Source organism: Grosmannia clavigera (assembly GCF_000143105.1).
Source record: "Grosmannia clavigera kw1407 unplaced genomic scaffold GCSC_124, whole genome shotgun sequence".
Lineage (NCBI taxonomy): Eukaryota > Fungi > Ascomycota > Sordariomycetes > Ophiostomatales > Ophiostomataceae > Leptographium > Leptographium clavigerum.
The window spans coordinates 146,254-167,692 of NW_014040819.1; the positions used below are offsets into that span (position 1 = coordinate 146,254).

Consider the following 21,439-nt stretch of genomic DNA (forward strand, 5'->3'; position numbering starts at 1 on the left):
GGCTAGACTCTTACAACTAGGCTAATAGTGCTTTAAAATACCTTATTTTAAGCATACTAGCTAGGCATTACCTAGCTATTCCTGCTACTTTAGGGGCTATTAAAAGATATTTCTCTATTAGCAATAATGTTATTACTAAGCCTAGAAATAAGCTTCTTTCGGATATAGCTAAAAAATATTCTTTTATTAAAAAGTTAGAAGATTAAAGATTTAAATAAGTTTAAGAAGGACTTAGGGTTAAAGAGTAATAAGGATAGTAAATAAGAACTTATTAGTTAGTTAGCTACTTAGTTAGTTATTCTTACTTACTTACTTGCTTATTATTATTTTTTTTTTAATTACTATTACTTACCTTACTATATTATTACTTACTTTCTTAATTTTATTATAAGTTAAAAGCTATTGATACTATTAGTAATAATAGTACACTAGTACTGCTAGTACTAGTTTTAAAGAACTAGTCTAGTACAAGTACTAGTACTAGTGTACTAGTTTCCTAACCCTAACCGCAGCAAAACACGGGGTTTCAGATTGCGACCTTATTCTTGATTTCTGCCTTTCTATTACTCCGTACTCCGTACGGAATATGCTTTAATGCACAACCTTGGCTCGGCGATCAGGCAATGACGACGTCATGTACCTAAGGGCCGTACTTCGGAGGAGAGACCCCGCACCCATCACATGTCGGCAAATTACACGGGGCATCACGGAAAGTCGCAAAGAAAAGAAAGCAAACTCTACCGGAATGCATGCGAAACGGACAAGAGGGTGTGCATCTTCTAGCCGACATAGCCGAGAGGACGGTATTTCAACGCCGTCCGTTGACAACCATTTTCATTTGTACGCTCTCCTTTTCAACCCAACAGTCAGCCATTCACTTCTTTTTATTTCCACCAAGGATCCCCAATCTGCCAATCCAACTCCAAAATCAAACATAGTAGGAGTCCCCAAGAGAAGCAATGGGTCTTTTCGCGTATCTATCTGTAGATCGAGGTAACTATTGAAGAAAGCAGCCGGGTGTTCGACATTTAGTCTTGTGGTCCTGAAGCAGGGTCTGGCTGGCATAGCTGGACAGACCATGTGGACGGCCTCAAAACAGACTGTCGATCTGAGAAATACCGGTGAACTTGATCTGGATAATACCAGCGAAAGGACATGCTTCTTGCTCCCCCTTTTCCCTCCAAGCTGTGTGCCTGTTTAGGCATGGATGGGATGTGTTTTGCTGACTACAAGAAGCTTCTGGTTCGATCTGTCAACATGTCGACTGACAAGATCACTTTTCTTACGAATTGGTATGCGATTGACGGTTGTCTTGGTTTCTCTCCAAAATCCAGTCCCTGACACACACAGGCACGCCACGCCATACCACGCCCCTTTATTCCTAGCCCAGGCCAGGGGTTACTTTGACGATGAAGGCATTAAAGTTGCCATTGTCGAACCTAATGACCCGAGTGTGCGTGTTTCTGAACGAATAGCGGCAGGAAGGTTTGAGATCCGCTAGCTAACTTGCGGGCCATTCAGGACGTGACGGAGATGATCGGCAGTGGCAAAATCGACCTCGGCTTCAAGGCGATGATCCACACGCTTGCAGCAAAGGCACACGGCTTTCCGGTTGTGTCGATCGGCAGTCTTCTCGATGAGCCATTCACGGGCGTGGTCTACTTCAAGTCGTCGGGTATCACGACGGACTTCCGCAGTCTCCGGGGCAAGCGTATCGGCTACGTGGGCGAGTTCGGCAAGATCCAGATCGACGAACTGACGAGCCACTATGGCATGAGCCCGTTGGACTACACGGCCGTGCGCTGTGGTATGAACGTGTCGCGGGCAATCATTGACGGCAGCATCGACGCAGGCATTGGCTTGGAGAACGTACAGATGGTAGAGTTAGAGGAGTGGCTGGCAAGCCAGGGCCGGGATCGGTCCGAGGTTACGATGCTGCGCATCGACGAGCTGGCCGAGCTGGGCTGCTGCTGTTTCTGCTCCATCCTGTACATTGGCCATGAGCGGTTTGTGGCTGAGAATCCGGAAAAGGTGCGCGCCTTCTTGCGTGCCGTCAAGCGGGCCACCGATTTTGTGCTCGCCGAACCCGAGACGGCCTGGAAAGAATACGTGGCCTGCAAGCCACCCATGGACACGGCCCTCAACCGCAAGATCTTTGAGCGCAGCTACGCCTACCTGTCCAATGATCTCAAGAACGTCCAACGCGACTGGGCCAAGGTTACTGCCTACGGCAAGCGTCTTGGCGTGCTCAACGCCGACTTTGCGCCCAACTACACTAATGATTTTCTCGAGTGGACCCTGGCGCCCGAGTCGGCCGACCCAACTGGCGACCAGAAGCGCATTGCTGTCTTGCAGAAGGACGTCGCCGTCCATGGCGGTTTCCATCGTGTGGGCGAGCAGGTGGTGTGAAATTTCGTAGAGGAAGCTCATACGATCAGCTGACAGAAACGGCACACGATTCCACCTACATTACATTCGACAGTCACTCATTTATAGGCTTTTAGCAGAATTGATGTTTATTAAAGTGGGATATACAGTGTTCTATGCTGCAGTGAACTAGACGAGGTCAAAGTGAAGGTTCAGCTGCGGCAGCTCAGTGCTGTTTGCCGGCATGATGAAGGTCAGGTTCCAGAACTCAAAGTTGCTGGCTGGTCAGCAATGTTTGCGAGAGCAGGAGAGCGGCCAAAAAGACTTACTGGATGAGGCTGCAAGTGCCGCCAACAAGACCGCAGAAAGCGACCTCCGGGACCGGGTTGACGGTGCTGCCGCTGAGAATCGAGACAGACACGCCGTCAATGTCAGCCAGGCCGGTCACGTCGCGCTTGGTGCCGAGCGGGTTGCTGGCGACAACAAAGGTGAAGGAGCTGGATGCGTTGCCGGCCGGGTAGGTCAGGTTGAGGGCGCCCGGGCCGACACGGGCTTGCATGCTGGACTGGGAAGGGTGCAGCGAGAAGTATCCAACGCTGGCGGCCTGTTGGGCGGTGGCATTGCGGTGCCAGTGCACAATGGCCGGGCTGAAGGAGTTGGAGTCCTGGCTGGCGCCGCCTACGACGGTCTGGTTATAGGAGTCGGCGCCGATGGTCAGGTCGGCCGACAGCCAGGTGGAGATATTGCGGACATCGAGGTCAAAGGGTGGCGTGTAGGCCTGCCGATGGACCGTGTGCTCGCCCGGAAAGACGGTCAAGCTTTGGATGACGCTGGCCGGCACCAGCGAGCGATGGAAGTCGGACAGGACGGCGATTAGGGGTACGAATTCGCCATCGTCAGCGTGGGTCAGCAGCCAGGGGTCCTCGGACGTGTCCACGCTGCCGAGACCGAAGACGTGCTGGCGGCCAACGAGCGACCAGATGTGCAGCGACATGATGGCGACATACTTGTTCATGTCGTAACCGTACGACCGGTCCCACGGGCCGGCCAGGTTCTGCAGCTGGGCGTTGTAGAAGTCACCAAAGGCCGTCCAGATGTCGGCCACCATGCGGGGACCGTTCTGGGCCATGACGGACGAGGATGGCAGGTATTTGGCCCAGAGCTGGTGGTAATAGCGATTGTCAGCTGTCAGGTCACGTGTCAAACCTCGTATTTCACCCCCTTTCCCTTACCGTCAAGGCTGTCAGACTGACGCCGTAGTACGTCGGCACATTGAACTCGGACAGGGTGTTGTTGAGGTTGAACAGGTCGATGATCTCCTGCGCATAGGCCTCGCCGGCAGCGGTCATGTTGCTGTCGTTGCACATGCGTCCGCTCCAGCCGGTGACCACGGCACGCATCAGAGACGGGTTGCTGTACGACGGGTACAGATTATCGCCGTCGACGCCGCCGACGCGGTAGCTGTCGCCGATGGAGTTGTTGTACAGCGACTCGACGATGAGCTCTTGAACGTCGCGGCCAATAAGGTGGCCGAACTCCTCATAAATGACAATCAGGGCGGTGCCGATGAAGCCGCGCCAGTTGGGGTCCCAAGAGTTGTAGATCACGGGATCGTAGCTCCTGCTGCCTACCGTCGGCTGCTCCGGATAGACGGTGTAGTCGCCATACCACTGGGCCGACACGTTCTTCTCCTGGCCAGCAATGACGTTGTTGATGATCTTGACGGCATTGGTCCGGTCATCGCCGCTGTTGCGCTGCAACAGGCCGACGGCAAACCACACGGACGAGCGAGTCTCATGCGGCCCAGCAGCCAAGGGGTAGTAGAAGTTGTACAGATAGCCGGCCGTCTTGTCATACAGCCGGTCCAGGAAGCGCATCTCGCCATCGAACATGTCCTGCACAATGGGCGAGAGCTTTGCTGCCTGGACGGAAGCGAGCGTCAGGGCGACAAGCCCAAGAGAAAACGGACGCATGACTACGGACGATAGTAGACCGACCAGGGAATGCGTCGGATGAGGATGGATGGAGACAGAGAAGCCTTGCAGAGAGGAGGTCCAACCAAGACGATCAAATATCCCGAGGATCAGCAAGCTTGCAAACGCACGTGGTATCCACAACAGCCCGGCAAATACCGCAGCAGTCTGTGGCCGGTGGCAGCAGCAATTTCCGGAGGCTCGACGGCATCGGGGACTACGCGCAGCGATATCGACTCGGCAGACCAACTGTCCAGATCGGTGGACCGGGGCAGTAGAAAAAGGAAAATGCACATGGGTTGCGGCGAGCGCTGCCCGAATCGGACTGGCCAGCGCCGTGACGGCCAACGAGACAGGGGAAGATCAGGTTAGACGGGACGAAAGACCACGCGACATGCCACGTTCTTATCATCGGCACCTGTGCCGGGGTTTGCCGTGAGGGCGACCGGGGAAATGGCAGGCTGTGATTGGCCGGATGGCCGGTCAACCCCGGCAATACTGGTCCCGCGCTGCTTCCACTTAGGGCAAGCGCGACGCAACGGCGGCTGGTAGTGCAGATGCGGTGGGAAAAAGATGGCTGGAAGCCGTCGACTGCAGCAGAGAAACAGGCGAGCTGTCAACGGGGTTGACACACATATGTATTAAAGAAAGCAGCCGCATCCACACACGATGGGTCGAGGCAGCAGCGGAATCTCAAGATTACACGTCCGCAGCAGCCATGTCTGAAGGCAACATATCCGCCGAAAAAGGCCCAGAAACCATGATGACGGAAAAGGGGCAGCCAATGACGGCGGACGAGCAGCGGCTGGCGCAGATGGGTGAGTGCCGACACGCTGCAGGCAGGTCGGGCAGACGGCGCTGACACTGGCGCAGGCCACCAGCAGGAGCTGAAGCGCCACTTCACGGTGATGTCGCTGATCGGCCTGGCCTCGACCACGACGATCTCGTGGACAGGCCTGGGGCTGTCGATCGTGACGGAGATCGAGGCCGGCGGCCCGGGCGCGATCATCTACGGCTTCATATTGGTGACCATCCTGCAATGCTTCCTGGGCGCGTCACTGGCCGAGTTTGTGTCCAGCTACCCGACCGAGGGCGGCATGTACCACTGGATCGCCGCGATTTCACCGCCTCGACCGCGCAGCTTCCTCAGCTTTATCACCGGCTGGCTGACCGTCTGTGGCTGGATCTTCACCACGGCCTCGACCAACCTGATCTACGCCGAGACCCTGTCAGCCCTTATCGCCATCTTTCACCCCCACCTGAACATCCATGTGTGGCAGACGTTTGTCATCTACCAGGGCCTCAACCTGCTCACCGCGGCCGTCGTGCTCTGGGGAAACCGCGCCATCCCGGCCCTCAACAAGTTCTCGCTCTTCTACCTGCAGATCGGCTGGCTCGTCGTGCTTATCACCGTCGTGGCCTGCGCACCCTCGTATCGCGACTCGGCCTTTGTCTTCCGGACCTGGGTCAACGGCACCGGCTGGAAGAACAATGCGATCTGCTTCATCACCGGCCTCGTCAACCCGCTCTATAGCCTGGGCGGTCTTGATGGCGTCACTCACATCACGGAGGAGATGCCGAACGTGAGTCCCTGCTCCCTGCTCCCTGCTCCCTGCTCCCTGCTCCCTGATACCTGATCCCTGACAAGATAGCCCTCGCGAAATGCCCCCCTGGCTATTGCCATCACCCTGACCATTGCCTTTGTCACCGGCCTGACCTACCTCATCGCCCTTATGTTTTGTGTGCAGGACTACGCCGCCCTGGGCGACACCAACATGGTCCTGCCGCTGTCCGAGCTCTTCTACCAGGCCACCAGCTCACGTGGAGGCGCCTTTGGCCTGACCTTTATCCTCTTCATCGCCCTCGGCCCCTGTGTCATCTCGTCCCAGCTGTCGACCAGCCGGGTCCTCTGGGCCTTTTCCCGCGATCGCGCTATGCCCTACAGCGGCTGGTGGTCCCGCGTGTCTGTCCGTCACGGCGTCCCCTTCAACGCCCAATTGCTCGTCACTGCCGTCAATGCCGCTCTGGGCTGTATCTATCTTGGCTCTTCCACCGCCTTTAACAGCATGCTCGGCTCGGCCGTCACCATCAACAACATCGCCTACCTCATCCCCATCCTCACCAATCTACTCACTGGCCGCCGCAACATGTACCGCGGTGTCTTCTACATGGGCCGCTGGGGCTTCCTCGTCAATGGCATCACTGTTGCCTGGCTCATTTTCGCCATCGTCTTCTTCAGCTTCCCCTACAGCATGCCCGCCACGACCGAGAACATGAACTACACCTGTGTCGTCGTGGGCGGGGTTCCCATCCTCATCCTCGCCTGGTGGGTTTTCGGCAGCAAGCAGTACAAAGCCAAGATTGCCGTCGTTGCCGAACAATAGACGGAGTCGGGCGAACCTGTCTTCTCGACACGTTACATGGTAAGTTACGTGAATATGCAAGGAAACCAGCATATGCAGCTCTAGGGACAACCAGAAAAAAAGCCAAGGAGCTACGTCGTAGGGACATAGAAGGGCTATGGTTGGAGTGGGTCCGATTATAATGAAACTGTGGTAGTATCTTAATGAAAGAAGCTGTGTGATTTACGAAGTACGGAGTACCTTGTTTTTATATCCGTCTTGGCGCATTGTGGCTTGGCCAATCTCTCCTTCTGTGCTCCGTGCACCTGCTCCGATTTCCCATACTTGATTGGGTCTTCTCGAATCTGCGTATTTCATAAGATTACCTGTCAAACCCTTGATTTCAGAAAACCAGGGACAATGTGACTTACTCCAGCACAAATCCGAATTGAGATAGGCATAATTCTTCCAGCTGAAATGGTACAGCCTGTGGCGATCTTGGGTCCGTGCCTCGGGGCAGAAATAGGAATTTCCAGCATCTCCACCCGACAGCCGCGGATCACGGCCGAGGATAGAAAGGGGAAAGAAAAAAGGAGAAGAAGAAACCCAAAAAAAGGAAAAAAAAGGAAAAAAAAGGACAACCGGCAATTTCCGCGAGCACCGTGCGCTGCAGCTTGGCGACTGAAGACTGAGGCGCAAGAAAAGGCCAGATGTCGCCTTTTTCTTATCGGTGTCCTCCGTTTGGCCCATTGATGCACCTTTTGGCCCTTTGCATTCGCAGCTTTCTGAACCGGTCTAGTCTCAGCTTCTACTCCGTATGTAACGCATGTCTCAGGCATCGGGCTCTGTGCGTATCCATCGGGCCGCAAGGCATACCAGTATGGATGAGCATGTATGATACTAGTAATACCATAGCCGCTATGTTCACCTCACATTCGGCGATCTCCAATCTACTGCATGCAGATCCCGCTACCCGGTGGATCTTAGCGGCGGTTTTTTACTTGGCATAAAGGATGACTTCCTTAAACAGTCTTCCGCAGGGTCCAGCCAAGAGTGCCGACCTGCCGTCCTCATTTTCTTATCACCATCGGCCCTCCTACAATGCCCGGATCCAATACAAAGCCAAGCACGGACGGAACTCATCCGTGGAAACATGGCCCATGGTTCATGCTATCGCAACGGGCAGCCTCATTCTCTGAAACGGTAATTCCATCATCGTCCTCGCAACTGCATTCCAAATGACGCGAAATCGATACCATCACTGCCCAGACATGTGAACGTCTAAGACAGCCCGCCTGGAAATAAGAAAGAAGATAACCGGCTCCCTGGTGAAATCTTCACTTCCTCTTGCGAGGACATGCTGCAACGTCACACTGCCCCATAAATGAGCAAATCGGATCAGCCATGATTCTTGGTGAGCCAAGGCGTTTCACGTACGAGGCAAAAGAATGTATCCACCTGCTTGTTCATGCTATGTTCTCACTGTCCCTGTTCCTTGTTTTTGGCGGGTATCTTATATCCGTTTACTTTATAGCGGAAATGCAGCATACGCCATGTCGAGATTGAGAAACTACTTAAGAGTGACCCTAGACGGACTTGAAACTCTATTTTCTTCCTGAAGTCTGCGGACACAACTCAGAAACTTACTCCATATGCCGAACTCGATCAAAACTCCTAACACATTTCGCGAAACCCGTCTGCTGCTCTCTTAAGCTTCCACAAAGCTATCTTCAGGATGGCCCATGACCAGGATGCCATCTCCCGGCTACCCAACAAGGACAGCCTTGTTGTTCAAATTATAAACAGTGTGGAGCCAGGTAGTTTCCACGAAGATGTGCCGGACACTCTTCGTATCTACGAGGCCGATGAAAACAAAGACGGCCATGGCCCTCTAAGAAGTCCTTCCGTAGAGATACGAGATATTACTGCAGGTGTATTGCAAGACTCCAAGGATAGCTCGAGTATCACGGATTCGGAAAGCGAGCAGTCCCAGTACAAGTGCGATGCGGAACAGCCATACCATTTATTTTCGTTGAAGCAGAAGTGGTCAGTGGTCATCATCATTGGCCTTGCCGGCTTATTCTCGGGCTTGTCTTCAAACATATACTTTCCATCGCTGAATCAAATTTCGCAAGTGAGTACGTCCGCGTCCGTTAACTTGCCCCCGTCGCTAATACAGGAATGACAGGAACTGCACGTTAGCTCCAATTCTGTGTCCTTGACCATCACGTCCTATCTTGTTGTCCAGGGAATATCGCCCGTCATATGGGGTGCATTCTCCGACGCACTTGGTCGGCGACCGATCTACATTGCCTCTTTCTCTGTCTACATCGTTGCCAACATTGCGCTGTCATTCTCACCAAGCTTTGCCATCCTTTTGATTTTCAGAGGCTTGCAGGCCGCTGGCAGCGCTTCTACTGTCAGCATCGGTAAGTCTTTGCATCTGGATATATCTCGGCTCTACCAGACTAACATAGTCATCAGGGAATGGCGTTATTCAGGACATTTCGCCGCCTGCTGAAAGGGGAGCCTTCATCGGTTTTTACCAAGCCAGTAAGCTTTTCTGCTTCGACCGCTCTTCCGTGACATACTGACAACTTTGAACAGTTCGGAACTTCAGCATCGCTGTTGGACCTGTTCTAGGTGGTGTTCTCGGAAACTATCTTGGGTTCAGGTCAATCTTCATATTTTTGCTGATTTTGTCATCACTTGTCCTCGTTACCATTGTCGGCTTCCTTCCGGAAACCATGCGAAGACTAGCAGGTGATGGCCACTTGCGGCAGAAGGGGATCTATCAACCTCTGATGTACAAATTCGTGAAGGAGCCGAGCTATATTAGCGATCCCGAAGAGGAGGCTGCCAGTGCAAAGAAGAGTATTTCACTTGCGACCTTTGTTGAACCGTTGAGGCTCCTGACGCAAAAAGAAATCATCCTCAACTTGATATATGGTGGCGTGATCTATGCCATCTGGAGCATGGTCACATCAAGCACGACAAGCTTGTTCCAGTCGAACTTCGGCTTGGATGAAACCCTTATTGGCCTCGCATATTTGCCCAATGGTATGATTTTAGCGACTGCATATTGAGCAGTATCCTTACTCTTCTACGGCATCGTATTAACCTTCTCCTCAGGCTTAGGAACGATTATCGGCTCCGCAATCGTTGGACGGCAGATGACGCAAGACTACAAAGCAGCCGAGGCCGCATATATAGTGGAAAAACAACTCCCAGCCGAGTATAAAGTACCAGCAAAAGACTTACCTTTAGACTTTCCTGTCGAGAAAGCACGCCAACGCAGCTTGCCGCTGTTCACGGTGTTGTTTGTTATTTCCACCGGGTTGTATGGATTTTCGGTGTCATCGCACAGACTCTCGGCCAGGCCTGGCTGGATTGCCGTGCCGCTTCTGCTACAGTTTTTGATCGCTGCCTCTAGCAATGCCGTCTTCGCGATGAACCAGACTCTAATCTCGGATCTGTGTCCCGGCAAAGGTGCAGGAGGAACGGCTGTGAACAACTTGGTGCGATGCGGTCTGGGTGCTATTGGAGTATCGTTTGTTGAGAGGATGATTGGGGCCATGGGCCCTGGCCCGGCATTCCTGACGCTGGCACTGATCACTGTTGCGTGCATACCTCTCGCCGTTGTGACCTGGGTCTGGGGGATGGAATGGAGAGCAGCCAGAGCACAGCGGAGAGCGAAGCAGATTGAGAAGGTGTGAGACGGGATGGTTGATATTCGTCCGTGACCTATCAAAGGCAGGTGGGGTTTCTTGGTGGGATGGTGGGATGGTGGGTTCTGGATGGGTTCTGGATGGGTTCTGGATGGGATTCTGGATGAATTCTCTGGAGGGAGTTCATGGTTGGATCTTGGCTGGATTCCTAGAGGGACTTCTGGTAGGGGGCTCGGTATGTTTCTCGGATGGGAGATTCACAAGCGACATAGATTGCCTTCGGGTTGTGAACTCTTTGGTTTTTTCTACTACATTTATAGATAGATTATAGACGGCCTGATGAATTATAGACCATAGACATGAAAACTATGTAAGTCGGAATTCAAGTGTTCTGGTATATTTGAGAAGGCTTCTTTGTTCAAACGTGGACAAGCATGATAAGTTCACCAATAGTGTCAAAGAACTGTTTTGGTTTTGGACCTCACTTTTTAGATAAGACTCATTCACAACTCGGAAATACGGAGTAATACGTAGGGCGTAATTACGAATTGTGGTGCCTTGGCACAGACAAAGCAAGGTTCATTTTCTGAAAATGATTACTGGCGCTAGACAGGGGCCCGTCTTTTAATGGAAAAAGGCTGTCTTAGATAAGATACCGACGAGCATCTGCAACTCACGCGTACTCCGTATAGGTTGCTTGTCCAAATCGGGCGAGAGAAGTATAGTAACCAAATCGCCAAGAAGGTGGCTATTTTAGGCTCATGTCTCTCCGAACGGATGGTGAGAAATCACTCCGTCGGGATTCCGAAAAACAGCTAACCTATTATCGTTATGCTCCGTTCTTCTACTCCGTACATCTTACCTTCCAATTCGGGAGTCCACCGACAATTTGCCCGAACCACTCCACTCCTATCTCCACTGCCTCGTTCATTTTACGGGCTGGAAGAACCGAGGACAATTCTTATCTACTCGTATCTTACATCGCCATTGACACTTAGGCAGATGCCAAAACTAGAAGGAGAACTACGACGTAGATCCAGCACGCGCAAACATATGGAGGGTGTGAAGGGCGCTTTCCTTGGCGGGCGTCTGCGGTGTCTTCCACCTTTGCCTCCAATGTCGTGCCGTCTTCTTCGTGGTCCCAGGCCGGGGTTAATGTCGCTGAATACTATCGCTCATGGGTGGCGACATTCTTCAGGAATGCGCTTTTTTATGGCGCGGTGGGACGATCTCGATAGATGCATACACTTTTACACTCGCATAAACGCATGTATAGCAGATGTAACAAAACAGCTTACGTGGGCTGACCCAAATCCAGACCGGACTACACCCGGCATAGTTCGGCCAGTCGCTCCGGTTGCTGACTGGCGCACTGGCTAGAGCAATTTTAGGATAAGGACTCGCTGTGCCTCAAGTCATGTTATCATCTGCCTGCACCTGAGAAGCTGTTACTGTCCAAGCCGTTGCTATTCTTGCTGCTGCTGCTACCACTGCTTCTCCCGCTTCTATCGTTCTTCTGTTGCGTCTGCGGCTATCCATGCTCCACTGTCAGCCTTCCAGCTCCACCATTGACCTCCACCATGCGTCTTGTAGTTCGACCTGACTCTGAGGCTGCCTCGCAGTATGTGGCCGAGTACATCATCAGTGGGTCATCTCTCCGTCTTTTGGCCGTCTTAGCCCTGCTTCTGCAAGCTGACCTCCAGACCGCATCACGGCTTTTGCGCCGTCAGCCGAACGACCGTTTGTGCTCGGCCTACCGACCGGCTCCAGTCCGCTGATTGTGTACCGGCTGCTCGTGGCAGCCTTCAAGGCCGGCCAGCTGTCGTTTCAGCATGTCGTGACCTTTAACATGGACGAGTATGTTGGTCTGCCGCGCGAGCATCCCGAGTCGTACCACAGCTTCATGTTTGCCAATCTCTTCCGCCACGTCGACATCCCGGCTGCCAACGTGCACATCCTGGACGGCAACCCGGCCGACGGCGATTTTGCGGCCGAATGCAGCCGCTACGAGGCGCAGATCCGTGCTGCCGGCGGCATCGAGCTCTTCCTCGGCGGTGTTGGCAGCGACGGCCACATCGCCTTCAACGAGCCCGGATCGTCGCTGGCGTCGCGCACTCGCGTCAAGTCGCTGGCTTTTGAAACACAAGTGGCCAATGCGCGCTTCTTTGGCGGTGACGTCTCTGCTGTGCCGCGCATGGCCTTGACGGTCGGTGTCGCCACAATTCTCGACGCCCGTGAGGTCGTCATCATCGCCACTGGCCACAGCAAGGCTGCGGCTATCCAACAGGCCGTCGAGGGCGCCGTCAGCCACATGTGCACGCTCAGCTGCCTACAGATGCATGCCCGCAGCATGGTAGTCGTTGATGATGCCGCCACTGTCGATTGCAAAGTCAAGACTGTGAATGTGAGTGTGTCGTAGTGGTGTGTTGAGGTATCACAATCTTGGCTGTTGTTCTGACCCCCGCAGTACTTCAAAGGCGTCGAGGACACGATCCGGCAAAAAAACGTATTCGAGATCCCTCGGCGGAAGAAGCTGCACGCTCTCGACACCAACGTGCCGCCCCGGAATGTCCCCGACGCCGAGGATGGTGAGCTGACGCCTGACAGCATGTCGTCGCGCATCCCCGGGATGAGCCCCAAGATTCTCAGCGTGCGTTCGGCCACCATCACTTTTGCCAGCACTTCTGGTCAGCAGTGAGGCTTCTGGTCACGGCCGACCTGCCCATTCTGCCCGGAAGGAGATCTGCTGCAGGCTGGCCTGGTCAAAGATCTGCCATGCGCTGTAGTCCATGCTGCCGGGGCTGGGCCCTGTCGTCGTGTCGTCCGGTCCTAGGAAAGACGGCTGTGGCTGTGGCTGCATGGCCAAGACCGTCATGTCGGGTGTGTTGACGCCCCGAAGGCTCTCCTCCAAACGGCCGATCAGCCGGTCGCAGAGCTTCGACTTGGGCACGTTCATCTGGTTGAGCATCTCTAGGTGGACGCGGATGTTCCGAAGATCTAACAGTCAGTGTTGATATATAATCTCCTCTTGCAGACGACCATATGCTTGCTTACCATCTGCTTCTCCCACACCCCCCTCAACGCCTTGCACTACAATCAGGGCTGCCCACGTGATCATGACCAGGTCCCAATTGCTCCAGATGCTGTCGTCGTGCAAGTGCAGCTTCAGCGTGGCCCGCGCACTCAATAGCAGCTCGCGCTGCTCCTGGGGTGTGATGCCGTTGCTCCAGAGGTCGCAGCCGCGTGCCGGGTGGTAGATGCTCAGCACCACTAGTCGGTGCAGCACATACTGCCGAAACACCACCTGTCGGTCCAGGGCAGTCGATGCTGAGTCATCAGACATGCTGCTGAACTCGACAAGCCAGCCGTCGAGCTGGTGGGCCCAGTCGCGGATGACGGCCGCGTCGACCGCAGTGAAGGCAGGGGTTGCTGTGCTGATGATGCCATTGCCGCTGCCGTTTCCGTTACTGCTATTGCCCGTGAACACGGACCAGATGGTCGGCAGTCCGCGGCCGGTGAAGTGTGTCAGACCCGTGTGCATCATGCGGCTCAGACGGTACAGCTGGTCACGGACACCGACACTGAGCGCTGGGAGAGGACACTCGATCGGAATCACGGGACAGCTGAGATGCAGGGATGCGTGTTCTAGATCGACAATCTGCACACCGCTGAACAGCTTGCGCCACTCGCGAGCACCGCCGCCGCCGTCGTTGTTGGCTGCCAGCAGAGCCTGATCGGCTGGACAGTGCTCGAGGATCAGCCGGTAAGCCACCGAGATCCACAGGCCTGTCACCGTCACGCTGGCCTCGGCCAGCAGGCCTGCCAGCACGATGCCGAGCACTGTCTGGAAGGCCCACTCCTCGTAGGCATCCGTTGTGGCTGTGCTGCTCCCGCCACGCGGATACGGCCGGCCCATGCTGCTCTCCGGAACGCTCAATTGTGCGATGGCGTTGCAAAGCACAGTAAAGTAGTGTGGGGCCAGGTCGGCGGCCATGTCGGGCGGTCCCCGGATGCTCGAGCAGTAGAGGATCGATGCTACCAGCAGAGGCTGGGGCACCGAAAATGTCTGCTTGCGTGGCATGAAGTGCAGTCCCGGCATGCGTTCGTGGAAGGCCGACCAAAGCTCGCCCACGGTGGCCTTCTTCCAGATCCGTCGCGGCACCGACGTCGGGGCCGACTCGCACAGCACACTCGTCGCCTCCCACAGCGCACCCAGTGATGCATACGCTGCTGGCACCTCCCCCTCGTCGTCCGAGCCGGTGCCCCCGGTTGCCTGTCCGTCTTCGTCGTTGTCGTCCAACTCGTCGTCCGAGCCTCCCGACTGTCGCCTCCCATTGGCTGTTGAGAAGCCCAGGTACTCTTCAAGAGCCTGTAGTCGCCGCAGAACATCATCTTTGAACGGCCGGTCCACTGATGGCCGCCCAGCTGCCAGGGCCAGAAGTCCTGACGGTAGGGTGGCTGCGTTCGCACGTGGCACAAAGATGCAGGGCACGCCGGACCGTACGCATCGCCGGCAGCCCCGTGGGTCCTGGTTGTCCACGCACTTCATCTTCTGCTTGCGGCAGTTCACTGTAACGGCACGCGTCAGACCCGCCAGCTCTCACGGCCGCTCCGCTTCCACCAACGGTCCACTAACCGCACGCCTTGCCGGCCTTTGGCCGACGGTTGCGACCGTTCTCGGACGGCCGGCCATCACGTGGCAGCTCCATAACGTGTCGCTGTTCGGCACCAATGCCGTCACGATGTCCGAGAGATGCCGGGTCGTGGCCAGGACGCGCGTACTGGGGAGGTCTGTCGAGTGCTGCAAAAGACCGTTGTGTTGTGCAAAGGACAGAGTGCGGGAAACTGCGGCAAATATGGAAAGACCGGATCATATGGGTGACCCCCTGCTAGCCCATTCCAAATCGGGAAACGCCGCCGACTAGTTATGTCGCATTGCGTCGGCAAATGGCGTCGCGGCAAACACCGGCACAAATGCACCCATCGTCGGGAAAGAAGAAGCTTCAAGGACCTTTTCGGCGACGCACCCGGTCTGTCTTCCGGCAAAGCACGTGTTCGGGAAGCAGGATCCCCTGACCCTCTCTTGCTTACTGTGCTACTGTTTTGCTCCCTTTAACGGCCTTGCCTTCCGGCCTGTCCTTCACAGCCTCCATCCATGTTCTTCCAAGCTCTGGGCTCTCGCAGTTGTTGGCGCTCGTCGCCAAGCTTGCTCTCCACGGTCTGCCCGCACGTACAATCATGTCTGGCATGGCCGGCCCTGCCGCCGTCGACGACATTATCAGCCAGTTCGACCTGTCCTCGACCGCCCTGCAGACCATCACAGACCATTTCGTCTCGCAGCTGAGTAGGTAGGCCACCGTTCCTTTTCCCACCGATATTTTTGCTCTTGGTGGGACGCCTGCAATCGAGGCTAACTGCGGGTCGTGTCTTGCTGTCTATTTGAATAGAGCTTGGGCTGCTCGACTCTAATTTGCCCTTTCAGCTTCCCGCCTTCGTCACTGCCATCCCAGATGGCACTGAGACGGGGCGTTTTCTCTCCGTCGATCTCGGCGGCACCAACTGCCGCATCTGCATGGTCGATCTCCACGGCCATGGCTCCTTCTCCGTAGTGCAGGAGAAGCACACCGTGCCGCGCTACGTCATGGTCAATTCGCGATACGATCCGCTCTTCTCCTGGCTGGCAGCACAGATCGGCACGTTTGCCCAGGCCCAGAAACTCTTTCCCCAAGCTGGCTCCGATGCCGCTACGAAAGATAGGAAGGTGCCGCTTGGGTTTACCTTCTCCTTCACGTGTGACCAGGTCTCACTCGCATCCGGCACGCTGCTGCACTGGGACAAGGGCTGGGATATCCCATCTGCCCTAGGACGCGACCCCTGCCAGTTGCTCCAGGAAGCTCTCGATTCCGCAAACATCCCTGTCCGTGTGACTGCACTGGCAAACGACAGCGTCGGCACTCTGTTAGCCCAAGCGTACACGTCAGGGGGCCAGCAAGCGACGACGGCCAAGACGTTGGCCGGCATGATTGTCGGCACCGGCACCAATGCTGCGTATGTCGAGCGTCTGCGCCACGTTAAAAGACACGGCGTAGAAGCCGAAAGGGCCAGCCTTGACGATGTTATGATTATCAATACCGAGTGGGGATGCCTGGACGACAGCTTGATTGTACTCCCGCGAACACGCTTCGACGACGAGTTGGATGCCCATTCGACTGACCGAGGCAGCCAGATGCTCGAAAAGCGGGTATCAGGAATGTACCTGGGCGAGCTGTTTCGACTGGCCGTGGAGGAGTTGTACCGGCTTAATAACGTGTTCGATTTCGTCGTTGCGGACAACTCGACATTGCTCCGGATGGCAGGCGTCGACTCCTCGCTTCTCTCGTTGCTAGCGGATAGCTCTTTGGATGACGAGGCAAAAACAAAGTTGGTTGCAACAACTCTCGCTCTCCAGGACACGTCGTCAAAAGATCTTGCAATTCTCCAGCGAATTTCGGCCGCCATCATGACGCGAGCTGCCCGGCTAGTTGGGGCTGCACTGGCAGCCATCGTCATACAGTCTGGCCACCTCGGAGACGGGGTGCATGTGGACGAATCATCGCCGTCTCCGTCTCCTAGCTTTCCAAAGACCGTTGCCGACGACAGCAAGTTCTACTTGGGCACTTTGGAGCCTCCAAATTTGGGGCGAAACAAGGAGCGCAGGTGTGGGATTTTCGGCTTCTTGAAACGTCTCCTCTTCTCTTGCTTGAATAGAAACTCGGCTTCGCCAGCAGAAGCCGAATCGTCCATTGTACCACCACCTAAATCGACTCATAATTTGCACCTGTCTGCCGTTCAAGGTGACGGACGGACACAGACACGCGAGGCGGATACAATTGATATCGGGGTTACTGGGTCCGTGATAGAATATTACCCAACATTCGAGGCTGAGATGAGGGCCGCGCTGCAAGAGATTTCCGGCATTGGGCCTCAGGGTGAGAAGAGGATTCGAGCGGGCGTCTGCAAGGATGGCAGTGCTGTCGGCGCAGCACTGATGGCACAGGCAGCCCTGTCGACAAAAGATTAGAATTGCATATGTTTTGCATCTTTCATATGGACAACTTCTGCATTCTTCCTTGGTTGGCCATGTGCCGTACAAATTCACATTGGGTATAACAGCATATAGATGGTTGCAGAGCCGGCATTTTAGAGATTTTCTTCCACTTAGATTTCGATAGAAACCGTGTCTCTGTTTTTCTGTATCTCTTAATCAGGTCGTATCCCGTACTACGATGGTTTGTAGCCGTCACGGTGCTTCCGCTCTGTCTTCCTCTGCTCTCGGGCTGGCGCTAGTGATGAAATCTGTCCATAATGACTCGCCACCTGTGAACGGGTCGGTTTGGTTGTAGTGTTAGTGCCCGCGGCTGTTGACCGCACAGATGTCAATCTCAATGCCGATTTTCCTTGTCTGCTGGTTTATTCACTGGACGGAGTCATGGCCGTTGGCTTTGGCAGCATGGTTTTTGCAGCATACCAGCTCTCTTAGGCGGCCGGATACTTGGTGTGTACTTCGAGACACGAGAGGGTACAGAACTGCCTAGAGTGATCTTTACGCTCACTCATTTCAGCCTGCTTTCCAATGACAGTCAGTAGTCATTAGTGCGCCATAGGCAAGGCTGAGAACGCAGGCATTGCTGGCGTCAGATACGACGACGAGCTCAGGATCCACGTTCAGGTTATCGGGAAGCGACTAAAGCTGTAGTCAAGCAAGGCAGATGTTTTCATACTTGTAGGTAGCATATTTCGTCTGGCCCTTACTTCGGCATCATATACCTCCAAAGAAAGTACGATCCGATCATCGGTTTAAGTCACGACTCTATCAGTATTGTCAGCGCCTATTCGAGCTCTGCTTCGGACATCAGCTATGGCGAGATTAAGCGGCCTAGGCCCACGATGCCGGAGATTTGTCTGCCTGTGCAGCAGGTACAAGGGCAGACCCGGTCTCTCTACGACCTGTCGTCCCTTCTGTGCGGCCTGAGGGGTTGCAAACTGATACATAAATCTATTGGCTCAAAGCCAACAACATACAATCTCACCAACTCGGCTGTTCTTAGCCAAACTTTCCACCGTAGCTTCGTCATCTCCGTTAAAAGTGACACTTAGCCGGCTAAGTGTATGGCAGCGCCATCGCAGCAACTTCTCTATTACATGCTTCTCGTCGATGACTCCGAGCGCTTCGCTCACTAGAACACTACCACCGCCACTTTTCAGGGGCTTGTCGACGATAAAGACGGCGATGAGAATAGTTGCAGTACTTCCGTACATTTCCAAGCTGGACTTGGACAGGGAAGCCGGAATCAAGCAAAGCTTTTAACCGGACTGAAAGAGGTTAGTCAGGATACATCTACAGGCAGCTGTCTGTCTACGATTCCGAAGACTTGCCTCTATCTCCACATGATTAAGTCGAGCTTACGACTCCATACTTCACGTTGGTCTAATCCAACACGCTCTGATCGTCCCCCAGTCTCACTGTCTTGGTTGAGCTAACGGATAGAATCACGTGACCCAAAGATCTTTGCGGAGAGAAAATATGCCGCCAATTACGGCGTGCATGGTACTCCATATTGCGAACCAAAAGGTCTGGCAACGGGAAAACGTGGCGCTGCCAAGATTCAACTAGCCAAGATTCAACTTGCCAGGATCATAAACGCCCCACTAGCCAGAAAACCATTTCAGGTGCCACCTCACAGTCCGGTAATCCATATAGAGTGACTCCATACCCGGACACGAGAAGCAAGGATATCTTATCAAAAACAAGGCAATATTCACTTTGTCACGTGTCGATGCTTCCAACTCCGGCAGGAGCCAGAGCCGAGTCAATACGGAGTACTCCGTACTCCGTCTGGTGACGTAGGTGGCTATCGCCATCATGACCCCTGTCATTCGAGCGCGTATCAATTGCCACGCAATTACTGCGCCGCAAAAGGTGCGCTCTCATCTCCGCTCTGCCGGCACAGTCGGCATCCGCACCTACAGAGTATGTATGTCTTCGACCAGCCCTTCTTGGCAGGCTTGGCACTGATATGAGAAAAGGAGGCGCGTAACATTAGGGACCGAATCCGTCCATTTAGCAGCCGTTGCCCAGAAGTTGCCAAGAACTCCTAGCCACCTGTTAATGCAGCCACCAGAAAAGGTTCAGCCGTCCGGAATTCACTCAATCATCTTGTCCCAGTCCAAGACGCTGACGCGTCGGACAAAGAGAGTTATGAGTTGCATCCGTCACTCTGTTTCCCCCTTGGCTTCCTACCGTCCAGTTGGTGCTGTTTTTCTCCCTTGATCTAACGCATCCGACCATGTGGAATCGCCGCTACATCGTCCTCGCCGTAGTCCTCTGCACCGTCGGCATTGTCTTGCTCCAGCCACGGTCCCAGGGCTTCGAGTACACGGTAAGAAGAGCCCTGGCGCCGGAAATTCGGCCGCGCGTCCCGGAAGCTGATGCGCCCGACAGAAAGGCCTGCTGAGCCAGTACGGCCGGAAACGGACGTCCCAGTTCCACCTGCTCGTCCCGGCCAGCGGCCCAAATCTGCAGCTATGTCGAGCCCTCGTGTCATCTGCCCTACTAGGCTACCCGCCAGCCGTGCTCTCGGGCTGGAACGGCACCGGTGAGCTTGATGCTGCCGTCACCCACCTGGCAAAGGTGCGCAATGTCGTACGCTACTTCGACAGCCTGCCGCCGACCGCCGACGACGACCTCTTCCTCATTATCGACGGCTACGACGTCATCATGCAGCTGCCCCCCGACGTCCTGATCCGCCGCTACTTTGCCGTCACCGCGGCCGCCAACGTCAAGCTAGCCGCTCGCTTCGGCGACGAGCCTGCTGCCGACGACGTCAACTATCCGCACCAGTCCATCCTCTTCGGTGCCGACAAGCTGTGCTGGCCCGTCGACTTCCGGCGCCCCGCCTGCTATGCGGTGCCCGAGACCGGCCTGCCAGACGATGCCTTCGGTCTCGGCGACGACATCACGAACAGCCAGCCTCGCTGGCTCAACTCGGGCACCATCATCGGGCCAGTCTCGACCATGCGCGCCATGTTCGCTGCCACCATTGAGCGCATCGCCGCTACCTACGACCCCGAGTACATTTGCCGAGAGTCCGATCAGATGTACATGAGCGACGTTTGGGGGGAACAGGAGTACGCCCGCTCTGTGCGGGAGCTCCGCCTGAACGCCATAGGCGATATCGACGAGCAGGACCTCGTGCCCGTGGGAATCGACGGCTTCATACCCGAAGGTGCCGATCCCGAGAGGTGGGGACCCCTTATGCTCCCCGGCCAGAAGACGGAGTTCCAGATCGGCCTCGATTACGAGTCGTCCTTGTTTCAGGCCTGGGCCGGTTACGAAGACTTCCTAGCCATGCTTTCTCTAAATAGCACGGACGATACCGCCATCGTCGACCACAACGTCAGCGGGGTCCCCGACTTTGCGCTGCTGGAGGTCCAACTGCCCGATGACTTGGCCTCCCTCACGCGGCTCGTCAGCAGCATCTCCGACGTTCACAATGCTGAACCGAAGGACCTCATTAGCACCTTTTTCTTTGGCACCAACCTGGTCACGAACCACGTGTACTGCATGTTCCACTGCACCGGCGAGAAGGGCTATCTGGAGGAGCTCTGGGTACAGCTGTGGTTCTACCCGTACGCAAAGGCACTCTTGAAGGCGACCGTCAGCTCAGTCAAGGCCGGCATGAGTATCTCCGACACTGCCATCGATGGCCGCATATGGAAAGGCGCAAACACCTACCCGTGTTCACCGGCCGACGAGATAGACGACAGAAAGGCGGAGGATAGCGATACGGGCAATGACGAGGCTGATGCCAACGAGGTTGTCTACGGCGCGTGGGCCGACTTGGCCAACGAGTGGCTCAGCTGGGAAGACTTATGCGCCGAGCACGAGGACGTGCTGTTTGGCATAGAGAATTCTGCATAACAGCTTGCATATAGTTTGTCTTGCATCACAAGCGAGGTTGGGCTTTAATTTGATTAGTACATCTCCCTTTACAAATTGGACCCATTGTCGGCTCTCAGTTTGCGCCGATGTAACAGATATTTCATTCAT

The 21,439-nt window shown here is 54.9% G+C and overlaps 8 protein-coding genes across 8 annotated transcripts; 6 read left to right on the top strand and 2 right to left on the bottom strand.

Annotated features, from left to right (window-relative positions):
- Window positions 1–1,257: 1,257 nt before the first annotated feature.
- CMQ_1820 (thiamine biosynthesis protein) lies at window positions 1,258–2,409 on the top strand (the record flags this gene model as incomplete). The annotated part of the gene is made up of 3 exons (XM_014319191.1): window positions 1,258–1,292; window positions 1,351–1,453; window positions 1,522–2,409. The coding sequence occupies 3 exons, from the start codon at window positions 1,258–1,260 to the stop codon at window positions 2,407–2,409; spliced, it is 1,026 nt and encodes a 341-aa protein (XP_014174666.1).
- A 147-nt stretch (window positions 2,410–2,556) lies between these two features.
- CMQ_1808 (uncharacterized protein) lies at window positions 2,557–4,636 on the bottom strand (the record flags this gene model as incomplete). Its single annotated transcript, XM_014319179.1, has 4 exons — window positions 2,557–2,644; window positions 2,697–3,529; window positions 3,600–4,289; window positions 4,472–4,636. 4 exons carry the CDS (start codon window positions 4,634–4,636, stop codon window positions 2,557–2,559), a joined length of 1,776 nt encoding a protein of 591 aa, XP_014174654.1.
- A 422-nt stretch (window positions 4,637–5,058) lies between these two features.
- On the top strand, window positions 5,059–6,724 carry CMQ_1822 (choline transporter; the record flags this gene model as incomplete). The annotated part of the gene is made up of 3 exons (XM_014319193.1): window positions 5,059–5,158; window positions 5,214–5,923; window positions 5,993–6,724. The coding sequence occupies 3 exons, from the start codon at window positions 5,059–5,061 to the stop codon at window positions 6,722–6,724; spliced, it is 1,542 nt and encodes a 513-aa protein (XP_014174668.1).
- Window positions 6,725–8,417: 1,693 nt separating this feature from the next.
- Window positions 8,418–10,398, top strand: CMQ_1787 (major facilitator superfamily transporter multidrug resistance; the record flags this gene model as incomplete). The annotated part of the gene is made up of 4 exons (XM_014319158.1): window positions 8,418–8,816; window positions 8,871–9,111; window positions 9,290–9,742; window positions 9,815–10,398. 4 exons carry the CDS (start codon window positions 8,418–8,420, stop codon window positions 10,396–10,398), a joined length of 1,677 nt encoding a protein of 558 aa, XP_014174633.1.
- Window positions 10,399–11,930: 1,532 nt separating this feature from the next.
- Window positions 11,931–13,048, top strand: CMQ_1784 (glucosamine-6-phosphate isomerase; the record flags this gene model as incomplete). The annotated part of the gene is made up of 3 exons (XM_014319155.1): window positions 11,931–11,994; window positions 12,054–12,754; window positions 12,818–13,048. The coding sequence occupies 3 exons, from the start codon at window positions 11,931–11,933 to the stop codon at window positions 13,046–13,048; spliced, it is 996 nt and encodes a 331-aa protein (XP_014174630.1).
- Window positions 13,049–13,057: 9 nt separating this feature from the next.
- On the bottom strand, window positions 13,058–15,503 carry CMQ_1812 (uncharacterized protein; the record flags this gene model as incomplete). The annotated part of the gene is made up of 4 exons (XM_014319183.1): window positions 13,058–13,347; window positions 13,405–14,919; window positions 14,987–15,141; window positions 15,442–15,503. 4 exons carry the CDS (start codon window positions 15,501–15,503, stop codon window positions 13,058–13,060), a joined length of 2,022 nt encoding a protein of 673 aa, XP_014174658.1.
- Window positions 15,504–15,588: 85 nt separating this feature from the next.
- Window positions 15,589–17,410, top strand: CMQ_1813 (glucokinase; the record flags this gene model as incomplete). Its single annotated transcript, XM_014319184.1, has 3 exons — window positions 15,589–15,694; window positions 15,798–17,046; window positions 17,098–17,410. 3 exons carry the CDS (start codon window positions 15,589–15,591, stop codon window positions 17,408–17,410), a joined length of 1,668 nt encoding a protein of 555 aa, XP_014174659.1.
- Window positions 17,411–19,676: 2,266 nt separating this feature from the next.
- Window positions 19,677–21,310, top strand: CMQ_1771 (uncharacterized protein; the record flags this gene model as incomplete). The annotated part of the gene is made up of 2 exons (XM_014319142.1): window positions 19,677–19,769; window positions 19,832–21,310. The coding sequence occupies 2 exons, from the start codon at window positions 19,677–19,679 to the stop codon at window positions 21,308–21,310; spliced, it is 1,572 nt and encodes a 523-aa protein (XP_014174617.1).
- Between the last annotated feature and the right edge of the window lie 129 nt (window positions 21,311–21,439).